Raw genomic sequence first — 19729 nt, forward strand, 5'->3', positions numbered from 1 at the left:
TGAAATTGTATGCCAGGTGAGAGCGAACAGTGAGTGAATTTAGACACATGTTGAGGGAACTGGATTTGAAAGACACTAGCAGTTGCATTCCACCTGAAATATAGTATTATTGTGTGTTTGCTCTTTCGTGTGTGTTTGTTCGTGTGCATTTCTGTGATTTTAGTTTGAGACGATCAACTCCTCCCACCATCCCTTCCTGGTGAATACGCATGGCTGCTCCCAGACTGTGATGAAGTACTCCCCTGGGGTAGACCTCATGACCTACATACACATCAACGTCTTCACTGAGAGACAGAGCTCAGTAAGCCTTACACAACACACACAGGCCCCATTATGACAGCATGTGAAGCATTGCAATTACAGGCTGTAAGGCAACAAAATATGTAAATATTGCAAGGGTTGTGTATACTATCTACAGGCACTTTAAACATGTACCACTGAGTGACTACAAATGGTTAATGCAGGCTTGTCTAATTCTCCTTCAAGCTTTAGAGTTGGTGATACATCAAAACTCACCATTATATGTGTGCCATTTTGTGCCCTGTTTAGGTTCTATGCCTCGTGCGTGCTGCTGGGACTAGAGATTCTGCACCAGAACAAGATATCTTACTTACCGGTAAACTATCTCAGTACTGTTTTCCAGCCCTCTGCCTTCGCACACCTAATAACCTGCCTGTCAGTCATTATTTTTCTAATTTCATCCAGTGATCTCTTTTTCTCTCTCTCAGGGATCTGAAGCTAGACAGCCTGTTGATGGAAGCAGATGGCTATGTGAGGATAGCAGACTTTGGATTGTGCAACGAAGGTACATTATGGTTATGGCTTCTGGGACATTCCCTTTAAGACCCACTGTCCCACCCACTCACATGGTTTATTAAATTAACATTCAGTGTTATTAATCAATGATGAATGTTGCTCTTTAATTTAAAGTTATTCGCTTTTAGCCCTGGGCTAAGGAACCCCTCATTATTGAAAGTGGGACAACAGTGTCAAGCTTGCTGCACGAAGTAAGGTGATGGGCGTGGCAGGGGGCGCGGTCAGTCCGGCTGAATATGAGAACATTTTAGAGAATCCCATCTTGGCGTGTAGTTTTTAAGCTAATTTTCTGCAATTCTACATATTCTGCCATGGAGCTGAGAGAAAATACTGCAGTTTTATAGACTTTTTGTGATGGTTAGTTCTCAAATATTTTATTGGTCTTAGGCAACCCCCCCCCCAAAAAAAATGCTTAGACGGCCCACCCAAGGATTTCAATTGCAGAAAAATCCCTGGGTACACACTACCATCTGTCTAAAAAGTTAGATTTTCCCTGTGTGTATCTGCAGGTATGGGTTATGGAGATCGCACCGACACATTCTGTGGCACACCAGAGTTCCTGGCCCCGGAGGTGCTGACGGACAACTACTACACCCGCTGTGTGGACTGGTGGGGCCTGGGTGTCCTCATCTATGAGATTTTGGTGGGGGAGGTCGGTAGCAGAGAGATTCATAAAATAACCTATAGCAGAGATCTCAAACTGGTGGTGCGCGGGCCATATGTGTCCTGTTTTTGCTCTGTGGTGTATCCTCTTCTGTGAGATGCTGGCAGGTCAGTAGAATAGAAATACCTAGAGGATGTCTTCAATTAGTAGGCTCACAAGGTCCTTTCCTATGGTGAACCAACCAAGTATTTTGAGTTGTAGGTCTCGGTTGAATTTAGATGTTTGGACCAGAGAAATGAATCGAGAAACATAAATGATCTTTCTGGTCAGTTGGCTCACAATATGCACTCATATGGTGAACCCATTAAGTTTTATTTATTATAAGTTTTGATGTTGGTTCTTGGTTGAATAAGGATTTTTGGTCTTGTATGAATGAAGATGTTTTCGTCTGGTATCATGATAGGAATGAGGTTGTTTGGACTTTCATTGCAATGGCGTCTCTCTCTCTTCTCATCTGTGACAGTCTCCCTTCCCTGGTCACGAGGTGTTTGACAGCATAGTAAATGATGAAGTGCGCTATCCGAGGTTCCTCTCCCCAGAGTCTCCATCATCCAAAAGGTATGTGGGCCATCCTCTCGGTATACTGCCTTGTACAGAATACTGCCTCCTTACACAGTCGGAATCAACAACAAGCTGCATTGCAAATACAGAAAATGAAAACTGTGTGGAAATAATTTACAAAGATGTATAGTGGGATGAATACTGAGCCAGACTTTCGTATTGTGCTGCAGCTACTACAGAAAAACCCTGAAAGGAGGCTGGGATCAGGAGAGCCGGGCCCAACGAGGTCAAGAAACACAGGTACTTCCAAGTAAAAACTGGCCTCATTCGTGGCCTGTGGGTCATTTTCATTTCAGTTGAGCATCACCAAGATTGTTGTTGTAGCGCCTTTGCCTTCGTTTCAACATTGTAGGAAAGTTGGCAATCATCCAATGAAATGTATAATAATTTGATGTATACTTTTGTTCATCCCAGGGACTGGACTGGAAGGCTTTGCTTCACAAAAAAAGTGGTTCCCCCGTTCTTCCTACAGATCAGTAACTTTGACGAGGAGTCCCCCCCCTCCCCACCCCACAGACACCCTCCTTCCTCACTGCCGACCAACAGGAGATCTCTGCCGACTGACTTCTCCTCGCTGCCCTGACCTTAAACATACACATGTATACAATGACGGCCAGATAGAGGAACGGACGGACAGGACTAAAATCCAAAATGGTTCCTGCTCCACTGAAGCTGGTTCCTTTACTTCACTGTGGCAAACAGCTACCTGTGGCTGAATAAGTACTGACCAGATAGGCCACTGTGATGTCCTCTTGGGCTTGTCATCTCTCCTCAGGGCCATTAATGTTCTGTGGGTGATGACGAGCACTCCACCTGAACCTCTACAGCCTATCAGAACTCGGCCTGCCGATGTGACCCCAGTCAGTTAGCTGTAGAGAGGGGACTCCTCATCCATGGGAGTGTCAGCCACTCTGAAAACGCTCTTCTGTTTCTCTCTGCCTTGTTCGTCAGTATCTATATTTGTTGGTGGTCAATATTGACTATTCTAGTTTTGCCTTGTTTTTGTTTATTTGTCAGCTTCATATTGACAGTATATCAGCTAACATTGATATTTGCCAAATGAATACTTGACATGCCACTGTTTTGTTACTGTGACAACACGAATTAGGTCATTTGCTGCCCTTTCTTATTCATTTGCGAAACTAAGAGTGCTTTGTTTCAAACATTGGCACCAGTGCAATAATGAGCTTTTAAATGAGTTCTAATCCAAAGGATATTGGACAGACCAGCGCTTCATAACACTACACTTCCAATCATAAGAACCTTTGCTGTAAATTATGTTTCTACATGTATTGTAACCCTATTACGGTTTTGGCTCTATCCAATTACTAACACTGATTATAGCTACTGATGTTTGTATATTTAGCCTGGGAATCCAAATTGAATCGCCATACACTAGCCTAGGAATACAGGAATGTCATCTTCATGGAGGAAACAGAAGATTTTTAAAAACCTTTTGATGTGCATTGTGCTGCTTTGTAATCAAGGTATTCCATGGGTCCATCTTGGGCCGCTTAAACATTTGAATGTCAAGTTGAAACTTACATGTTCCCGAAATACCTTTTCTAAAAGACTACAAATTGTAAGTTAAGAATTATGCAAACTAAGTATTCCTAGGGAGTCATTTTCATTCCATTCCAGTCATGAATATGAATGTACATGCTTTGCTACTAAAATAAATATGCTGTGCAATACAATGGAAAATAAATACTATTGTGTCTTGAGATAAGACATGCATGTTTTTCTTGACACAACATGAAGGAAATGTGAATTAATAAATAGTACTCATCTACTGGACTTATGAAGCATCTTTCTGAAATAAACATTTCAATTTATTGATAGGTCTACTGCATTTCAAACAAATTCTTAAAAAATAAAATATTGCATAAATTACTTTGTTCATAAACAGTTCACACTGAAATCAGCACTTACAAGACCAAACAAATGTATATAAAATCACATCACTTATCAATTCTACTGGAAGAGCCAGAAAGATTTTCTGATACTATAAAAAGATGACAATATTACTTACCATTATTGCTCATTTCTGTCATGTTTTTCTATGCTCTCCTATTGCACAGAGAATAAGCTAACGATTAAGTTAGGGAACACACACAACATTGCACTCCTTTAAATAAGTTCTCTACGATTATTCCTAATGTTACCAAAAACTAGATGTAAAAATCTCATGCAAACTCTTTATTTTCCAAAATGGACGATCAAAAAGGTTGATTTGCATCAAGAGCAATAAGCCTGTTCACAAAAATAGTATGACATTCTGTCAATTGAAAAAGTGAGAATAAATGATTTAAGTGAACGATTAAACATGTTTGGAGTTTCACCCAAGATCAGATCATTTTTCAAACCAACTCTGATGATGGTGCAAATTGTGTGCTTTTCACCTTTACTATACTTTATAGTAATAGATAATACAATTGCAAATAAATGCCTCACTACCATTTTATAAGAGGTGCAATAATTTGTCGATGGATCATGGTACTACCAAAAATATATTGATAACTGAATTACCATTTTAGTTACTTATTCATTTGCCAACACATGGCTGACCTTTGCCTTTCATATTAACCCTGTTGCCAGGAAGCTTTGAGCTGTAGTGCAGCCTTAAAACCTGACATTCTTTTTGTACAGATTCAATTAAACTAAACTATTACAGTAAACCAGGCATTGAAAATGTGATATTTGTAACAATATGCAAAAATACTCAAATGGTTAAGAGGAATGTGCTTCTGGAAATCTAAGGCTGTGTAAACACAGGTAACCCAATTCTGATATTTTCCCAATAATTGGTCTTCTGACCAATCAGATCATATCTTTGGCCCATAATTGGGCAAAAGATCAGAATTAGACTGCATGTTTAAACACAGCCTAAAGACTTGATTGACTGAGTCAATCAGCCACTTGGTCACTACAGAGCCCCTGTCAATGCCGAGTCAATATTGGGGAAAACACACCAACAAGGAATCAAATCATGCTCTCAAGTATAGACAGTTTTACATCAACAACAGTATATGAAAGTCCCTTTATCCTGTATATAACAACAGTTAGCTTATAGCGTGTTATAGCTGAGTAAACTCAGGGAATAGAAAAACAGGCCCTACGCGAATTGCCTTTCTGTTAATCCAACTGTCAAGGAATTATGTGATCTATTGATCTATTCTGTAAATATGTTCCCTTCAACACATAAGAGTTCCCTTAGCTCAAATTCCTAATACTTCAGTGATATTTTTTACTCTTCACTCTTAGATATTATTCTTTGGACAGAAGAAGGTATTGGAGTGGGTGGGAGTGTAGTGGTTGTCAAAGGCAATGGTAAGTTGGAAGGATAGGAAATAAACAGAGCAACACTAAGAATCACACTACTATTCACAGGCTCACTGCAATTACCTTTCTTACCGAGACTGAATAGCTGACCCATTTGTTCCAGTAAAACTTTTCCTGACAAATGTTTTTTTATCATGTCACTCGTCAACTGAAATAAATACCAGGATTGCGCTCAATTCCATTGAAATCCACTTACATACTAAACTGAACTTGCAAAGTTCAGTGACCAACTGAAGTAATGAGAGGAGTTCATAGATCATTTGGATGTCTGTCTCTTATAAAGATACTTCTAGAAAGGAGGACGTAAACTCAATTGGAGGAATTTCAGGGAAGGAATGAAGAACTGGAGTAGACGACGAGTTAGTTAGCTTGTTTGCTCATCAGATGGGGTCGTTGCCCTCTCTGAAGTACACTTGTTCCCACACTATGGTGCCCCAGTTGCAGAAGAAGCCCCAGAGGTTGCGCAGCGTCCCGCGGTCAAACGGGTTCTCGTCAGCGCCGCAGTGCTTGAGGTAGGAGATGCGGTGGCGCGACATGAACTCCCAGGTGGTGGTGTTGAGGGAGACTAGGTAGAGGTGGGAGCCCAGGAGTAGGAGCACGGTGAGGGAGAGCACCGCCACCACCGCCACTGTACCCAGCAGCACGCCATTGCCGCGCAGCCACAGCTGCCAGGTGGGTGCCGTGGTGAAGCCCGACCTGCGTCACAGAACAAGTGAGATTGGCCACACTTCTGAAACAGTGCATCATATGATAAATTGAAGCAAAAAATCATCAAGATCTTCGATCCTGGTTGTGGTGACCCACGGGGTGTGCAACTGTTTTTGTAAACCCTGCATTGCATACCCTGTGGGTCACCACAACCATGTATGAATGGGCTCTGAAGACCCATCTTCACTCACCAGGCCATTTGGAGGCCCCACAGCAGCACCAACAGCTGGACAGCCAGGTAGAGCAGGAACCAGCGGTGGTTCCTCTCGCCCACGCAGTTCTCCATCCAGGGGCAGTGGTGGTCGTAGCGACGCACGCAGTGCTGACAGGTCTGACAGTGCTTGGATCTCATTGGCTGCTGTTTGGGCACATGAATGGGAAAGGGGGGAAGGAGGAGTTACAGAAATCTCTTTCTGGTCATAAACTAGTCCACTGACCTGTACTCATATCATATGCCAGCAGCTTATCTTGCCATGACCATAATTGAGTGAGAGAATCTCTTAACAGAGTGAGAGCAAATGGTGTGTCTGTCAGCATCCTAGGATTACATTATCCCTCCTAATGTCACCTCATGAATACATATGCACTAAATATACATGTAAACAGGTGTACAAGGCTCAATACTAGGCCCTTCACTATTTACATGAATAATGTTGGTTTGTCTCTGAATAATAATAATAACTGGGGCCTACATATCTATGCAGATGACAGCTATTTATTCCTGTGCCCCCTCAGTGCAGCAGGCCATTAACAACAGTCAGCTTGGCTTTGATTCAATTCAACAATCGCTCAGCAATATTAAATAAGTGCTAAATGTTGGAGAACATCTGCGTAACTGCACCTTGAAGGGACGCCAAATTGAACAAGTCCCTCATTGATGATGAGCTGTCTTTTTAAACACACATTGAAAAACTAACAAAGAAGCTGAGAATTACAACCACTTTCCTTTATAGAAAAAAAATGCTGCCTTACTTTTGAAAACAGGGGGAAAACTGTTCAAGCATCACTCCTGCCAGTACTTGACTATGGTGATGTAATCTACATGCATGCAGCAGCCTCTGTTTTAAAACCCTTAGATTCAGCCTGTATCTTATCACTGGAGACCGTTTTAGTACACATCCTTGCCTTTTATGTAATGTCATCAGCTTGGCTTTGTGACTACCAGAAGGGCCCAACCTCAGCTACTATTTGTATATAAAGCAGTTCTCCAGAAACTCTCATACCACCTCACCTCACTTTTTAATTGGAACGCAACCCACCATCAGACTCGCTCTCAAGGTTTTAGAGGTTCCGCGGGTCTCCAGAGTCCAGGAAGATCGCTTTTAGTTATTGTGCCCCTAGCGCATATACATGTTATCTGTCGCTTTTGAATTTGATTTGTTGTAATGTGTAATTGAAAGTGTATTGTATTGAGACTGATCATGTTAATGTATTGTTCCCAGGGCACCCTTGTAAATGAGACGCTGGTCTCAATGGGTTTCCACTGGATAAATAAAGGTTAAAGACAACAACAAAAATCTGGAAAAAAAATAAAAATACTACAGTAGCCCACTCCATACCTGGAGCAGACAATGACCACAGCGCCGCTGTCGCAGAGACTTGGTTGTTGGGGGAATCATATCCTGCGTCTCCTCAGCGATGCCAAGGGTGAACTAAAAATGCAGTACAAGTGCATAGTTTTTTTTATAGCTGTAATGCATTTCCTGAGCATTGATATGCATTACTGTGTTCGTGTGTTGTAAAAGTAAGCAAAACGTGGTTTGACGCACCTGTAAGTCACTACCGTCAGATAGGACAAAGCCAGGATCCATGAGCGAGACAGCGAAGTACAGCAACACCGACACAAGGACCAGCAAGACAAAGAGCACAGGTTGGATGAGCTCTCCCCTCTCCTCTTGCTTCCTCAGGTCTGCAAAACAAGAATAAATTAGCAATGTTTACTAACTAGTAGCTACTACTAAAATGTTGGATAATGAAATACGATCAAATAAATGGCCATCAAAAGGTTAATAATGGAGCCTATGCATCCCATTACATTTTCACTTGCAAATAGCAATTGCTTTCTGTGACACTGCATGAAGTGCTCTAGGAATGACATACCAAGCTATACAGGATCACGCAAAGGCTTACTAGGTCTATGCCAACAGAGAGTAATAGGTCCTAAGATATGATAACGGTAAGGCAGTTGTATTTATCTCATTTATAAGTAATAGACTATTCATTCAAATCAATTTAACTGGAAGGACGCAAGATCGAATCCCCGAGCAGACAAGGTAAAGATCTGTTGTTCTGCCCCTGAACAAGGCAGTAAACCCACTGTTCCTAGGCCATCATTGAAAATAAGAATTTCTTCTTAACAGACTTACCTAATTAAATAAAGGTAAAAAAAAAAAAAATGAGTACATTTCCTTAATTGGAGTTTAGTCTTATCTTTACACAGACTGTGGCTTATGAGATTAGTCCAACTGTCTTGACCAATAAGGACCTTAGCTACTTTTATCAGCTACCTAATTGGCTGCTTTGTTGATCATGTTGGTGGCACTGTGATAAAATCATCGTTTCCAAAGGGAGCAAATAAAGCACAGCGGGCAAAACAAGCAAGGAGTTGGGCAGAGCCACGCACAAGCTAGAAAGATCCAATTGCCGCATTTTAGCATGTACTTAGGGCACAGATACTCTGAAAAGTGCACCTGTGCAATAACTAATTTCGCTGTTGCACTCCTTCCACACAAAGCAAATTTGGCAAAGGGTTAAGTCTACAAAACGTAGCACGCACTCTGTTCGTAACTGCCCTTTCCCACGTGGACAAAAGGAACACCTATGTGAGGATACTATTCATTGACTACAGCTCAGTGTTCAACACCATAGTGCCCTCAAAGCTCATCACTAAGCTAAGGACCCTGGGACTAAACACCTCCCTCTGCAACTGGATCCTGAACTTCCTGACGGGCCGCCCCCAGGTGGTGCGGGTAGGCAAAAACACATCCACCACACTGATCCCCAACACGGGGCCCCTCAGGGGTGCGAGCTCAGCCCCCTCCTGTACTCCCTGTTCACTCATGACTGCACGGCCAGGTACGACACCAACACCATCATTAAGTTTGCTGATGGCACAACAGTGGTAGAAATTGTCAAAAAGACTCCAGCCACCCAGGTCATAGACTGTTCTCTCTGCTACTACAAGGCAAGCGGTACCGGAGCGCCAAGTCTAGGTCCAAAAGTATTCTTAACAGATTCCAACCCATAAGACTACCAAGCAGCTAATCAAATGGCTACCCAGACTACCCCCCCCCCCCCCCCCATGCATAGTCACTTTAAATCTACCTACATGTACATATTACCTCGACTAACTGGTACCCCCGCACATTGATTGACTCTATCGGTACCTTTAATTATTTGTTACATTTATTTCTTATTAATGTATTTTTTACTTAACACTTTTTTACTTAACACTTAATTTTATTTAACAGATTCTAGTTTTGGGAAACTGTACTGATATCAAATTTCATTGATGAGAAAATACAGTAGATTGTCACAGCCAAGTTTCATCTAGCTCCATCTTCTCCCACATTCCTCCACACAATGGCACTGGACTTCCCCACAACACCATATTTGGTGATAAGTGGACGTGTGGTTTGATGTTATGCATTACAGTGTAATAATGCATATGCCATCTATGCATTACAGCCGTGTAACGGATACTGGCATCTGAAAATGAATTTAAATTCAGTGCACTTACCTGTATCATGTAGGAAGAGTATCAGTGTTATTACCCATGCCAGGATAACGTGTGCGGTTCTTACAATAAATCCTGACCCGAACACATTTTTGAACATCCTAGCATTTTTCAACACGTAGCAATAGACTGGTACCGGTATGCAATCAGGTTACGAGAACTGGCCTACTATAGTTCGCTAACAAAATGCATTTCGCTAACTAGCCTTTATCACCATCGTCCCACATAACCGTAGCTAGCGGTCAGCGTTACTGTATCCAGTTATCTTGCCAACTAACCCAACAGCTCGAGGTTTCTCTCCAAATGGCGAATGGAATGGTCTAACATTAACTAAATTCCGAAATTAACATGCCAAGCTTGCTGGTTAGACACATACAACCTTAAAACTAGGGTGATAGCTACATGTATTCCTAATCACCAAAATAGCATTCAATCATTTCCGCTCTAATAAATATGATCAGAGCGTCTCTGAAGGGCTGCAATATTATTGTCCAGGGTTGCTGGCGTTCCTTTGGATACGCTCATTCTATTGGTCATTGCATTCACGTGGTATATGTATGACATCATTGTGTACGTATATATTTTTGTTGTGTTCATGTGCTCTCAGAAGTTCAGAACACTGACTGGGAAAGTCGTGCAGCATTCATGTACTATCTAAAATAGCTCCAATGCTGTTTATTATAAACTTCCAAATCAGAAATATGAGTTGAACATACCAACAACAATAAAGTGTAACAGTAGGCTACTGTACTGGAAACTGAATCATGTTAACAGAGACGAAGCCACGGCAGGGCAAGGCTAGGCAGAGGCCCTGCCAGGTTGAACACTGACATTAAAATATATATACAAAATAAAAATAATAATTTGATTTGTTGTTTGTGTTGTCTCCTGACTAATCAGACATTTTGAAAAATGCAGTAGAAGGTTCCTGGGATCTAATTGGTTATATCACAATCATATGATACCACTACCCTTAATATGGTACCACTACCCTTCACTACCCTACCCTACCTACCCTTGGAGGCATTTCCACTTACCATATTTGACCTTAGAACATATTTTAAAATTCAAATGTAATGCAAATGTCACCTAAATATGAAGAAGTATGAATCATTGTTAATGTTTAGACAATTTTTCCTATATCATGAATACATTCAAGTTACTGAGACTATTTGCTATTAGTGGGGGACTTTTATTTTGAACATTTCCGAAATTCCGTGACACGGAAGTACTTTTTCCCCCCAATGAAGAGACGTACTTTCCGGAGCAAAGTCAAATTTGCTGCAAATATACCTCCCTAGGCTTCTCATCTGAAAGAACGACCTCTTTACAAAATCATAATGCCGTTCATTGATTTAGAAAGTAATTTACCTGAGAGTACGTTTTCTGAGAATTTCTTGAAAAAGCTGTGCTCCAAAACAGCCGCTGTTCTAGGGAAACCCGAAGAGGTGAGTAGGCTACTGCATCAAGAATGTTACTGAGTTAAGTTAGGTTTTGCCTCACTCCATATGTCTGCCTTTGATACATTGCATTGTTTAGATTACTGTCATCTAGCTGTAGCCTAGTTGTCGAACTCAAGCCTTGCCGTCTACAGTATTGAATGGGCAGCTGTAGCCTTGCTCACGAGAACTCAAGGCTTTATCCAAAGGGTTCTCAGCTATAATCACCGCTTACCAGTGGGACCATGTGAATTACAATCCCGACGCTCTGTTTTAACATTTTGAAACGTAAATAATAATTGCGTGCAATACTTTTCATGAAACATGGAACTTGTCTTTCATATAAGCGATAAATCTTTAAAAAAATACTTACTGTGTAGCATGGTTTGCACATATCCATACGGCTGTGTGCATCGAGCTGATGAACAAGGCTTCTGCTACACTTCCTCCATAGTTACACTTACACACAGCTGTTCGATCATGCAATATCGCTTATTATAGCGCAAGTGGTCGCCTGTCTTGTCGGTCTTCCGTTAACAAGCGCTGTAAAATAGATGTCCGTGTGCGAACACTAACTCTATAAAGGTGTGCATTTAACCTTTTTTGTTTTTTAGAAAGTTATTTCTCGCCGATATGTTCCTTATATTGCCAAAATCGTATCGCAAGCAATACGTGTTAACTTTCATACTGAGCGTTTACAATGTTGCCAACTCCTCAGTAAGGACAGTAGCTATTGGCTGTCCTAGAAGTCGCTAAAGGACGTCATCGCATAATTGGCCATGTGCATGTAATTGTGATGGGCGCTGTAGGGAGAGATAAATAACATCGTGGGAGAGACAAAAAGTGAGTCAAAAAACGCCCTAAATATGTTTAGAACTACAAATGAACTTTCTTCTGTCGATTCTTGTTTTTTTTTTATGTCACAATTCCAACCCTCCTCCTTAATCCGGGTTTGGGACCGGCAAAAGTGACTCAAAAGAGACACTGGCGGAGTTACTGTTTTTTTTTGTTTAGTTTGGTTTTTAACCACATGGTCCACTTAGGAGCCTGCAACAAGTCACAGTAAAACATGAACATTTTTAACCATAATTTTTTATTTATTTGTTGTATACAATCTAAATGGACCAAAACGAGACAATAGAAAAAACTGTCAATGGCAATGTGAGAAAAAGATGGTAACTAGTCTGGCCCTAATTCAGGTTAATTGTCTTTTTTTTTTCCCAGACCCCCCTCACAGAAAGAGTGGATCATCGTCATTTTGGTCAAGGCTCCATATGGCAGGTTCAGCAACTGATGGAGCTGACTTAAATGAGTAAGCAGCTGATGTGCCAAAAAGCTGAAAAACATTATCAGGCAGCTGGTGCTCATAGCAAGCCTCACCAGACAGCTTCAGTCCATATCAAATGTACAGGATGGAGTTAAGGGTCTGCGAGGACATCCCATTTTTAAGTTTGCTTTTTACCACACTCATCTGTCTGAATACTCTCTCGACTTCAGCATTCGAGTGTGGCAAGGACAACACAGACACAGCAGCCATGGCAAGTTCTTGAAACGGGTTGATATCAGCTGCATCCTTGAACTTCCAAATCTCACTCCAGAAGCCCAGTGTGTTTTTTGTCTCATTCCATTTACTAAGATGGATGGCACGCCATTGCTGGACCATCTTGTCTATCTCTGCAGGGGAGTAGCCAAGGAGCTTGGCTATTTTTTTTTCTTCTATTTCTCCAGGGCTCTTATTGTGCTTTAGAGTTTCCTCCACATTGAAAGCTGACATGTACTGCAATGCTTCGATGTTGTCCAGCAGTCTCACCCTCAACTCATTAGTGAGGGAGAGGGTGAAGGCTACACACTGCTTTCAGACATTGTTTTCATCCTCAGGAGCAAGGTGGCGCTCAGCTGCCTTTGACTCAAAAAGATAACCAAGGCTCAGTTTGGGATGTATGCATCTTTTGGCCCTTTGAGTACATCAACATTTGCCAGTGGATTCAGCACCCTGCTGCACACAGACTTGATCAGGCTAACCAAGCTGTCAAATAGCTTAAGAGGATCTACTTGCTCTCCCTCAAAAGCCTTGATTGCCAACTGTACCTCACCCAGCACTGACTTCAAAAAAGTCAGATCCAATATGTGTTGAGGATCACTGTACATGGAGTATAAAACCTCAGCCATGTAGCAGTGTTCACTGGACTTGGTGACTGTGAAATGCTGCCTAAGCTCCTCCCACTGGTCCAAAATGCGTGAAACCGTGGGTTCAATGGAGAGCCAATATGTGGCACACACCTTGGTTATCTGTAAAGGTTTCTCCCCACAGTTGATGGTCTCATATTTGGCCTTGTAGGCCTCCCTGCGCTTTGGAGACACTGACAACCAGTTATAAGTCTCTCGTACCAAGTACTCCACACTACGGGGATGATGTCATTGGAAGCATGACTTACAGCAAGCTGTAGAGTGGCGCACACAGCGAATAATTTCTGTACACTTTGTCCTGTGCATTTTGAAGTGGGTAGCAGCAGTGGAGTCTGAGAAAGCAGCTCTACATGCTCCAATGTGATCACATGCCAGCATGGAACAGTGTTCAGTGATAGATAATGCCATGGTGGCCTCAGCCTTTTTTGCAGGGTCAATTTTTTTAAACCATTAATGGCAGCTTGTTTTGGGTGGAACTGTTGAGTTTTTATATCACTGTTTGTCATAGAAATCAGCCTTACAATACAAGCAGTATGCTTGTGTATCATCTTGAATAAACGGCTTTAACCAGCCTTTGAATTCAGGGTTTGAGTCTGTATTTTTGAGTGTACAGTTTAGACTGAGATATGATAAGCTAGCCAGCTAGATGTTTAGCTCATGTCACAGAGAGGCACACACACAGTGGACAAGGTGAGTAAGTTACTGAGGCTGTGTTAGTCAAATGCAGTGATTTATTTTAGGCAAAGAAATGTTTTACATTTACATCCCGCCCTGAATGTAAGCCAGCGCCGACTTCCCGCATGCGCAATTCATTTGCTGTCTGGACGCGGAGGGGTCAACATCTCCTGCTCTGACTGCAGCGGGGAGGGACTGCTGCGTGTTGAGAAGAGTAAGAACGATACGTGCTTTCACGTCAGTCTCCAAAAGTCTCCAATAACGCTAGATTTGTTGCTCGTCGATATTTTTGAAAATGTGTTGCTAGAGGGATCTGAATACTCGCTAAATATAGTGACGAAGTTGCTAAATTGGCTACACTGAGCGTCGGGGCTCTTAAATAATCACAGCCCCTTGACATAACACATTTTGTTGTGTTACAAGGTGGGATTAAAATAGTTGTAATTTAAAACGATAATCTAAACGATATACACTAAATACTCAGATGGATTCAAACATTCGTCAAATAATTATGAAAAATAACACTCATGTTTACATAAGTATTCATCCCCCTGAGTCAATGTGACAAGTTAGAATCACCTTTGAGTATTTCTGGGTAAGTCTCTAAGAGCTTTGCACATCTGGGTTTTACAATATTTGCACATTATTCTTTTTAAAAATTCTTCAAGCCCTGTCAAGTTGGTTTTTCATCATTGCTCGACAGCCATTTTAAGTCTTGCCATAGATTTTCAGGCCACTCAGGAACATTCAAAGTCATCTTGGTAACCAACTGTATATTTGACCTTGTATTTTCGGTTATTGTCCTGCTGAAAGGTGAATGTCTCCCAGTGTCTGTTGGAAAGAAGACTGAACCAAGTTTTCCTCTAGGATTTTGCCTGTGCTTAGCTCTTTTCCATTTATTTTTATACTAAAAACTCCCTAGTCCTTGCCGATGACAAGCATACCCATAACATGACGCAGCCACCACCACCATGCTTGAAAATATGAAGAGTGTTAGTCATTGTTGTGTTGGATTTTCCCCAAACATAACGTGTTGTATTGAGGACATTAAGTTAATTTGTTTTCCCAATTTATGGTCATTTTTCTTTAGTTCCTTTTCGGGCTGACACCAATTAGTCGATAAGCTGTTGGTCAACCAAGATATTTTGTTAGTCGAGCAGGAGCCTATATTCTACATTACCAAAAGTATGTGGACATTGCTCTTCAAACATCTTATTCTAAAATCATTGGCATTAATATGGAATTGGTCCCCCTATTTTCTGCTATAACAGCCTCTACTCTTCGGGGAAGGCTTTCCACTAGATGTTGGAACATTGCTGCTATAACAGCCTCTACTCTTCTGGGAAGGCTTTCCACTAGATGTTGGAACATTGCTGCAGGGACTTGCTTCCATTCAGCCACGAGCATTAGTGAGGTCGGGCACTGATGTTGGGCGATTAGGTCTGGCTCGCAGTTGGCATTCCAATTCATCCCAAAGGTGTTCGATAGGGTTGAGGTCAAGGCTCTGTGCAGGCCAGTCAAGTTCTTCCACACTCATCTTGACAAACCATTCCTGTATGGACCTCGCTTTGTGTACGGGGGCATTGTCATGCTGAAACAGGAAAAGATCTTCCCAATGTTGCCACAAAGTTGGAAGCACAGAATCGTCAAGACCCGGCTTTCTAAAAGTATGGGACCTGTTAACTTTTTAAAAATTTTATATTTTTATTTCACCTTTATTTAACCAGGTAGGCTAGTTGGGAACAAGTTCTCATTTGCAACTGCGACCTGGCCAAGATAAAGCGTAGCAATTCGACACATACAACAACACAGCGTTACATAAGGAATAAACAAAACATACAGTCAATAATACAGTAGAACAAAAGAAAACAAAAAGTCTATATACAGTGAGTGCAAATGAGGTAAGTTAGGAAATAAATAGGCCATGGTGGCGAAGTAATTACAATATAGCAATTAAACACTGGAAAGGTAGATGTGCAGAAGATGAATGTGCAGGTAGAGATACTGGGGTGCAAAGAAGCAAAATAAATAAATACCAGTAGGGGGATGAGGTAGGTAGATAGGCTAAGTACATGTGCAGTGATCTGTAAAATGCTCTGACAGCTGGTTCTTAAAGCTAGCTAGAGGGAGATGTGAGTCTCCAGCTTCAGAGATTTTTGCAGTTCGTTCCAGTCATGGGCGTCAGAGAACTGTAAGGAAAGGCAACCAAAGGAGGAATTGGCTTTGAAAGTCACTGAGCTCTTCAGTAAGGCCATTCCAATGCCAATGTTTGTCTATGGAGATTGCATGGCTGTGTGCTTTAAAAAAAATATATATATATATACCTGTCAGCAACGGGTGTGGCTGAAGTAGCAGAATCCACTCATTTGAAGGGGTGTCCACATACAAAGTATGTGTAAAAAATATGTACAGCATCTTTATTTTTACTATTTTCTACATTGTAGGATGGTGAAGACATCAAAACTATGAAATAACACATATGGAATCATGTAGTAACCAAAAAAAGTGTTTAACAAAAAAATATATACACACACACAGTTGAAGTCGGAAGTTTACATACATAGTTTTGGCATGTCGGTTAGGACATCTACTTTGTTCATGACACAAGTCATTTTTCCAACAATTGTTTACAGATTATTTCACTTATTCACTGTATCACAACTCCAATGGGTCAGATGTTCACATACACTAAGTTGACTGTGCCTTTTTAAACAGCTTGGAAAATTCCAGAAAATAATGTCATGGCTTTAGAAGCTTCTGGTAGGCTAATTGACATAATTTAAGTCAATTGGAGGTGTACCTGTGGATGTATTTCGAGGCCTACCTTCAAACTCAGTGCCTCTTTGCTTGACATCATGGAAAAATCAAAATAAATCAGCCAAGACCTCAGAAAAAAAATTGTAGACCTCCAGAAGTCTGGTTCATCCTTGGGAGCAATTTCCAAATGCCTGAAGGTACCACGTTCATCTGTACAAACAATAGTATGCAAGTATAAACACCATGGGACCATGCAGCCGTCATACCGCTTAGGGAGGAGATGTGTTCTGTCTCCTAGAGATGAGGGAACTTAGAGATAATTGTGGGGTACAGAGATAAGGTAGTCATTCAAAAATAATGTTAAACACAGCACACAGAGTCCATTCAACTTATTATATGACTTGTTAAACACATTTTTACTCTTGTACTTATTTAGGCATGCCGTAACAAAGGGGTTGAATACTTGTAAAATGTCTAAAAACAATTCCACTTTGACATCAGGGGGTATTGTGTGTAGGCCAGTGGCACAAAATCTCAACTTAATCTATTTTAATTTCAGGCTGTAACACAACAAAATGTGGAAAAAGTCAAGGGTGTGAATACTTTCTGAAGGCACTATAGTTAGCGGCTATCAAGGTTTTAACTCCAGTGTCCATATTTAAATACTTAGATATAGCTTAGCTAGCTATTTCTATTCAAAAATGGTGCTTGTGTGTATTTTATGTTGTCTGTTTTCCATGCAGAGAATGATGTTGGTGGTGAAACCAGGACTGCCAATGCTCATGGGTGGAACTAGTGCTCCCTGCGTGATACTGTTCGTGTCCGCCATCGGTGTCACTGACACTGCTGAGAAGAACAAGGAACACAGTGCCAATATCTTCCCTTTCCTTACAGGAGAACTTGGACTTACTGAAGACCAGTGAGAAGCTGACTATGCTACAAATCATTCATTTATTTTACCTTAGTACTATCCTCTACTGCAGAGCTTCGGCTCTGTTCTAATGATAGAAAAATATGTTTTATGCATAAGATAAGAGGATTTTGCATTTCTGCATTGGTGTGGATAAAGGGCAGTATGTCATATGATACCTTATCTCAGATTGAAAGATAGAGTGTCTCTGTATGACCGTTCCTGTACCCGGCCTGCCTGCAGACTCTTTAAAGCCCAACTCAACTACAAATTTTCATCTGTTTCTTATCTGTTATGCCATGGTGTGTCTGGATGTATGGACAGTTCATATGTCTAGGTTATTACTACCATGAGGTATTGATTATAGCCTAACAACCTATGCTTGTAAGGGGTTGCACAGGAGATCTTGTAACACCAAATAGCATTCAAAGTATGTATTGACTTTATATTGCATTAAATAGAATATTGCATTTAGTAGATTTAAATTATAGCCACATGGTCTTCTGTATATGGTTTTCAATACATGAATCTAATTGTAGGTGAACTTGTATTCCACAGGGTCATGATCAGGTTCTATGTCCTGGAGCCACATCAGGTAGGAAAGAAAGGAACTGTTATGAGTTACCTGTAGGAGGAACTTTCAGCACCAGAATGACTTCACACATCTGTTCCACAACAGTTACCAAACCCTGGCAGTGGGTTTCCACCACTCAATTGGACATGACATACCATATGACAAAGACCTGTATTGGATTTTATCACTATGGTATTTGACCCCATGAATCTATGCCCTGGAAACTCATTCATTTATATTGCGACAGTAAACCAGAACCGCACATTTGACAAGCTAGATGATATAAGAATATATTCATGTTTGATTAGAGGAAATGTAAACCAATTGACCTTTATTCAAAGCTATTACTATGTAAGTTCACGTATTCATGTCATATCTCAACCATCTGATAATGTGTTTGAGATGTTTTTTTTCTGCTATGTTTTGTTAGTAATAACCACAATGACCAGCATAGATGATAGACTAGTATTAGCAGTAAATCTTTAAGTACGTACTGTGCAATGGAAGTCAGGTAAATGTCAATGGCCGCTGTGAAACACCATTCTATGCATTTGTTAAGAGTATAGAAGTAGATAAGGACATAACAGTGTTGCATTGGACTAACATGCACTCTGTATTTGTGAAGGACTGTGCTTAGTAAATTTACATGTAATGTATTCCTTTCAATTTCAGTCCTTTTAATATATGAGTATCAAGTAAATGTTGTGAAGGCTTTGCTGTACAATTAGTCATACTAGAAGTAAAAGTACTTAAATTATTGTGTCCCGCATGACTAAATTATTTACTGGATTTAATGTCTTGCCAATATTTCTTTACACTCAACAGGAAGAGTGGAAGGGTTTAAAAATAATACAAGGTGCAAATGTGACATTGAACAGCTAGATATTTAGGAAAAGTGGACTGTATAAACCAATGTAAAAATGTAGCTATCTTTCCATGTGAAACACCCCACTGAAGGCAACAAAAAATAAACATTTAGGACGTGTGCTTTCTGTCCATACATTATTGTTCGTCTTGAAAAGTTTGCCTTGCAACAGCACCTGCTGGGTCAGCTTATTAGTATAATGTAATTTTGTTTAAAATGGCAAGGAACATGTCAATGATACTTGTGCTATGATGCTGGTAAACTTGTCTCGCGCACCTACAATGCTGGTCATAAAAAAAGCTATTATTGTTGCTCTTTATTTATTTGTAATTTTTTTTAAGTGTTATTATTAACTGCATTGTTGGTTAAGGGCTTGTAAGTATGCATTTCATGGTAAGGTCTACGCCTGCGGTATTCGGCGCGTTTGAAAAATGTGATTTGATTTGTAGGGACCCGTTGCTACGGACAACGTGGAACATAACTCCACCAAAGGTC

The 19729-nt window shown here is 40.8% G+C and overlaps 3 protein-coding genes across 5 annotated transcripts; 2 read left to right on the forward strand and 1 right to left on the reverse strand.

The window, feature by feature from the left end:
• The first annotated feature begins 239 nt into the window (after positions 1-239).
• On the forward strand, positions 240-3749 carry LOC135543960 (serine/threonine-protein kinase N1-like). Its single transcript, XM_064971273.1, has 7 exons — positions 240-301; positions 550-616; positions 729-805; positions 1326-1468; positions 1944-2038; positions 2212-2281; positions 2456-3749. The coding sequence occupies exons 3-7, from the start codon at positions 754-756 to the stop codon at positions 2519-2521; spliced, it is 426 nt and encodes a 141-aa protein (XP_064827345.1). The 5' UTR covers positions 240-301; positions 550-616; positions 729-753; the 3' UTR covers positions 2522-3749.
• Positions 3750-4225: 476 nt separating this feature from the next.
• Positions 4226-11949, reverse strand: LOC135544724 (palmitoyltransferase ZDHHC12-B). Of its 3 annotated transcripts, none has more exons than XM_064972571.1 (5): positions 11640-11949; positions 7861-8000; positions 7651-7743; positions 6283-6449; positions 4226-6079 (listed from the first exon to the last, which is right to left on the reverse strand). In XM_064972571.1, the coding sequence occupies exons 1-5, from the start codon at positions 11647-11649 to the stop codon at positions 5764-5766; spliced, it is 726 nt and encodes a 241-aa protein (XP_064828643.1). In that variant the 5' UTR covers positions 11650-11949; the 3' UTR covers positions 4226-5763. The 3 variants fall into 3 exon arrangements, with proteins under 3 accessions (XP_064828643.1, XP_064828642.1, XP_064828641.1); XM_064972570.1 differs by lacking the exon at positions 11640-11949 and adding an exon at positions 9831-10333 and having other exon boundaries at positions 6283-6446; XM_064972569.1 differs by lacking the exon at positions 11640-11949 and adding an exon at positions 9831-10333.
• LOC135544725 (D-dopachrome decarboxylase-A-like) lies at positions 11079-19348 on the forward strand. Its single transcript, XM_064972572.1, has 3 exons — positions 11079-11275; positions 17629-17804; positions 18354-19348. Exons 1-3 carry the CDS (start codon positions 11168-11170, stop codon positions 18424-18426), a joined length of 357 nt encoding a protein of 118 aa, XP_064828644.1. The 5' UTR covers positions 11079-11167; the 3' UTR covers positions 18427-19348.
• The last annotated feature ends 381 nt before the right edge of the window (positions 19349-19729 follow it).

This window comes from Oncorhynchus masou, chromosome 8 (genome assembly GCF_036934945.1).
Source record: "Oncorhynchus masou masou isolate Uvic2021 chromosome 8, UVic_Omas_1.1, whole genome shotgun sequence".
NCBI classification, from domain to species: domain Eukaryota; kingdom Metazoa; phylum Chordata; class Actinopteri; order Salmoniformes; family Salmonidae; genus Oncorhynchus; species Oncorhynchus masou.

Excerpts from the sequence above, each read along its gene's own strand:
- LOC135544724 (XM_064972569.1), bottom strand. The coding sequence starts at position 9,927 with ATGTTCAAAAATGTGTTCGGGTCAGGATTTATTGTAAGAACCGCACAC. Across the intron at positions 8,001-9,830 it reads ACTCTTCCTACATGATACAG|ACCTGAGGAAGCAAGAGGAG; the intron begins GTAAGTGCACTG and ends CTTGTTTTGCAG. Across the intron at positions 7,744-7,860 it reads CTGACGGTAGTGACTTACAG|TTCACCCTTGGCATCGCTGA; the intron begins GTGCGTCAAACC and ends CTGCATTTTTAG.
- LOC135543960 (XM_064971273.1), top strand. The coding sequence starts at position 754 with ATGGAAGCAGATGGCTATGTGAGGATAGCAGACTTTGGATTGTGCAAC. Across the intron at positions 1,469-1,943 it reads ATGAGATTTTGGTGGGGGAG|TCTCCCTTCCCTGGTCACGA; the intron begins GTCGGTAGCAGA and ends CATCTGTGACAG. Across the intron at positions 2,282-2,455 it reads AACGAGGTCAAGAAACACAG|GGACTGGACTGGAAGGCTTT; the intron begins GTACTTCCAAGT and ends TGTTCATCCCAG.
- LOC135544725 (XM_064972572.1), top strand. The coding sequence starts at position 11,168 with ATGCCGTTCATTGATTTAGAAAGTAATTTACCTGAGAGTACGTTTTCT. Across the intron at positions 11,276-17,628 it reads TTCTAGGGAAACCCGAAGAG|AGAATGATGTTGGTGGTGAA; the intron begins GTGAGTAGGCTA and ends TTTTCCATGCAG. Across the intron at positions 17,805-18,353 it reads CTTGGACTTACTGAAGACCA|GGTCATGATCAGGTTCTATG; the intron begins GTGAGAAGCTGA and ends TGTATTCCACAG.